This window comes from Hemibagrus wyckioides, linkage group LG09 (genome assembly GCF_019097595.1).
Source record: "Hemibagrus wyckioides isolate EC202008001 linkage group LG09, SWU_Hwy_1.0, whole genome shotgun sequence".
Taxonomy (NCBI): domain Eukaryota; kingdom Metazoa; phylum Chordata; class Actinopteri; order Siluriformes; family Bagridae; genus Hemibagrus; species Hemibagrus wyckioides.
Genome location: NC_080718.1, coordinates 25,148,157 through 25,153,156, shown reverse-complemented (window position 1 = coordinate 25,153,156; position 5,000 = coordinate 25,148,157). Strand labels below are relative to the sequence as shown.

Here is a 5,000-nt window from a genome sequence, read left to right as displayed (position 1 = left end):
ACTACACTCTGTCTAATCACCACTACACTCTGTCTAATCACCACTACACTCTGTCTAATCACCACTACACTCTGTCTAATCACCACTACACTCTGTCTAATCACCACTACACTCTGTCTAATCACCACTATACTCTGTCTAATCACCACTACACTCTGTCTAATCACCACTACACTCTGTCTAATCACCACTATACTCTGTCTAATCACCACTATACTCTGTCTAATCACCACTATACTCTGTCTAATCACCACTACACTCTGTCTAATCACCACTATACTCTGTCTAATCACCACTACACTCTGTCTAATCACCACTACACTCTGTCTAATCACCACTATACTCTGTCTAATCACCACTACACTCTGTCTAATCACCACTACACTCTGTCTAATCACCACTATACTCTGTCTAATCACCACTATACTCTGTCTAATCACCACTACACTCTGTCTAATCACCACTATACTCTGTCTAATCACCACTATACTCTGTCTAATCACCACTACACTCTGTCTAATCACCACTACACTCTGTCTAATCACCACTACACTCTGTCTAATCACCACTATACTCTGTCTAATCACCACTATACTCTGTCTAATCACCACTATACTCTGTCTAATCACCACTATACTCTGTCTAATCACCACTACACTCTGTCTAATCACCACTACACTCTGTCTAATCACCACTATACTCTGTCTAATCACCACTACACTCTGTCTAATCACCACTATACTCTGTCTAATCACCACTATACTCTGTCTAATCACCACTACACTCTGTCTAATCACCACTACACTCTGTCTAATCACCACTACACTCTGTCTAATCACCACTACACTCTGTCTAATCACCACTACACTCTGTCTAATCACCACTACACTCTGTCTAATCACCACTACACTCTGTCTAATCACCACTACACTCTGTCTAATCACCACTACACTCTGTCTAATCACCACTATACTCTGTCTAATCACCACTATACTCTGTCTAATCACCACTATACTCTGTCTAATCACCACTATACTCTGTCTAATCACCACTACACTCTGTCTAATCACCACTACACTCTGTCTAATCACCACTACACTCTGTCTAATCACCACTATACTCTGTCTAATCACCACTATACTCTGTCTAATCACCACTATACTCTGTCTAATCACCACTACACTCTGTCTAATCACCACTACACTCTGTCTAATCACCACTACACTCTGTCTAATCACCACTATACTCTGTCTAATCACCACTACACTCTGTCTAATCACCACTATACTCTGTCTAATCACCACTACACTCTGTCTAATCACCACTATACTCTGTCTAATCACCACTATACTCTGTCTAATCACCACTATACCAATCACCACTATACTCTGTCTAATCACCACTACACTCTGTCTAATCACCACTACACTCTGTCTAATCACCACTATACTCTGTCTAATCACCACTATACTCTGTCTAATCACCACTACACTCTGTCTAATCACCACTACACTCTGTCTAATCACCACTACACTCTGTCTAATCACCACTACACTCTGTCTAATCACCACTACACTCTGTCTAATCACCACTACACTCTGTCTAATCACCACTACACTCTGTCTAATCACCACTACACTCTGTCTAATCACCACTACACTCTGTCTAATCACCACTATACTCTGTCTAATCACCACTATACTCTGTCTAATCACCACTATACTCTGTCTAATCACCACTATACTCTGTCTAATCACCACTATACCAATCACCACTATACTCTGTCTAATCACCACTACACTCTGTCTAATCACCACTATACTCTGTCTAATCACCACTACACTCTGTCTAATCACCACTACACTCTGTCTAATCACCACTACACTCTGTCTAATCACCACTACACTCTGTCTAATCACCACTACACTCTGTCTAATCACCACTACACTCTGTCTAATCACCACTACACTCTGTCTAATCACCACTATACTCTGTCTAATCACCACTACACTCTGTCTAATCACCACTATACCAATCACCACTATACTCTGTCTAATCACCACTATACTCTGTCTAATCACCACTACACTCTGTCTAATCACCACTACACTCTGTCTAATCACCACTATACTCTGTCTAATCACCACTACACTCTGTCTAATCACCACTACACTCTGTCTAATCACCACTACACTCTGTCTAATCACCACTATACTCTGTCTAATCACCACTATACTCTGTCTAATCACCACTACACTCTGTCTAATCACCACTACACTCTGTCTAATCACCACTACACTCTGTCTAATCACCACTACACTCTGTCTAATCACCACTATACTCTGTCTAATCACCACTACACTCTGTCTAATCACCACTACACTCTGTCTAATCACCACTATACCAATCACCACTATACTCTGTCTAATCACCACTATACTCTGTCTAATCACCACTACACTCTGTCTAATCACCACTACACTCTGTCTAATCACCACTACACTCTGTCTAATCACCACTACACTCTGTCTAATCACCACTATACTCTGTCTAATCACCACTACACTCTGTCTAATCACCACTACACTCTGTCTAATCACCACTATACTCTGTCTAATCACCACTACACTCTGTCTAATCACCACTACACTCTGTCTAATCACCACTACACTCTGTCTAATCACCACTACACTCTGTCTAATCACCACTACACTCTGTCTAATCACCACTACACTCTGTCTAATCACCACTACACTCTGTCTAATCACCACTACACTCTGTCTAATCACCACTACACTCTGTCTAATCACCACTATACTCTGTCTAATCACCACTATACTCTGTCTAATCACCACTATACTCTGTCTAATCACCACTACACTCTGTCTAATCACCACTACACTCTGTCTAATCACCACTACACTCTGTCTAATCACCACTATACTCTGTCTAATCACCACTACACTCTGTCTAATCACCACTACACTCTGTCTAATCACCACTACACTCTGTCTAATCACCACTATACCAATCACCACTATACTCTGTCTAATCACCACTACACTCTGTCTAATCACCACTACACTCTGTCTAATCACCACTACACTCTGTCTAATCACCACTACACTCTGTCTAATCACCACTACACTCTGTCTAATCACCACTACACTCTGTCTAATCACCACTACACTCTGTCTAATCACCACTACACTCTGTCTAATCACCACTACACTCTGTCTAATCACCACTACACTCTGTCTAATCACCACTACACTCTGTCTAATCACCACTATACTCTGTCTAATCACCACTACACTCTGTCTAATCACCACTACACTCTGTCTAATCACCACTATACTCTGTCTAATCACCACTATACTCTGTCTAATCACCACTATACTCTGTCTAATCACCACTACACTCTGTCTAATCACCACTACACTCTGTCTAATCACCACTACACTCTGTCTAATCACCACTACACTCTGTCTAATCACCACTACACTCTGTCTAATCACCACTACACTCTGTCTAATCACCACTACACTCTGTCTAATCACCACTACACTCTGTCTAATCACCACTACACTCTGTCTAATCACCACTATACTCTGTCTAATCACCACTACACTCTGTCTAATCACCACTATACTCTGTCTAATCACCACTACACTCTGTCTAATCACCACTATACCAATCACCACTATACTCTGTCTAATCACCACTACACTCTGTCTAATCACCACTACACTCTGTCTAATCACCACTACACTCCCACCTCATCACACACAACGAGTTTTTTTCACTTATCTTCAGTGCTACTCTTCACATATTTGCTTCACTGTACTAGTGTGAGGTTTACACCAAGAAGTTCTTCTTCTTTCTGCTCTCTCTCTCTCTCTCTCTCTCTCTCTCTCTCTCTGCTTCTCTCAGATCCGTAACTGGATTACAGCTAAGGTAGACCCAAACCACACACACACACTTAAATCCACAAAGGAAGGAAAAGAAGTGTGCTCCTGGGATTAGAATATGTTTTGACACACCATGTACATCATCCCTTTCCACTTCCTCCACTTTCTCTCTCTCTCCCTCTCTCTCTCTAAAATAGAGGGATGTTTAGTTTATTCGCAGCATGTTTTTGAATTATGATGCTATCTTACAGTTCCCAGGTGACTTTTCTACTCTCTCTGTCACACACTCACAAACAACATACACACTTTCCATCAAGCTGGCCTTCAGAAAGTGGCAATTAGAAAGCTCTGGGTGGGAGCAAGGGAGCTTTAAAACAAAACAAAAAAAAGAGTCACCTGTGAGGAGGATTATGGACACACACACACACACACACACACACACATTAGTGTTTTAATGGGGGGGGGGGGGTGAGAGCTGATGTAGTCTTACCTTTTTGTTGTTTTCTTTAATGTCTTGAGGATTTAGAGACTTGTAGTCACTAAGGGGCGAGAGAGAGAGAGAGAGAGAGAGAGAGAGAAGAGAAGAGAGAGACAGAGAGAGAGAGAGAGAAAGAGAAAGAAAGAGAGAGACAGAGGCACAGAGAGAGAGTGTGTGTGTGAGAGAGAGAGAGAGAGAGAGAGGGAGAGAAAGAGAAAGAAAGAGAGACAGAGGCACAGAAAGAAAGAGAAAGAGACGGGGAGAGAGAGAGCAGTGTTATTAGTAATGGTGGTAGAAGTATACACATTTATCTCAGCTGTATGTGTGTGTGTGTGTGTGATAAATGCGACTGGGTAATTAGTAGTTTTATTAGGAATGGTGAATTTATTCAGTCTCTGGTTGATTTGACATTTAATTCTGAAACACAAATAAATTATTAGTAATTCTAAACTAAATAAATCTTCAAAGAAATGACTGTAAAGTTGTAAAATAATTAAATTATAAATGAAAAACAATGAATGTAAAAGTAGAGAGAGACAAGGGAAGACAGACAGACCAAGGGAGATGTGTGTACATATATGTGTGTATGTGTGTGTGTGTGTGTGTACTAG

The 5,000-nt window shown here is 41.0% G+C and overlaps 1 protein-coding gene across 5 annotated transcripts in view; it reads right to left on the bottom strand.

Moving 5' to 3' along the window:
• The window catches only part of ehbp1 (EH domain binding protein 1), a 161,348-nt gene that overhangs the window by 80,804 nt on the left and 75,544 nt on the right, over nt 1-5,000 (bottom strand). For all 5 annotated transcript variants that reach the window (XM_058398826.1, XM_058398827.1, XM_058398828.1 and 2 more), the window contains one exon: nt 4,402-4,450. In XM_058398826.1, coding sequence (XP_058254809.1) covers nt 4,402-4,450 — 49 coding nt within the window. The remainder of the gene's footprint in view (nt 1-4,401; nt 4,451-5,000) is intronic.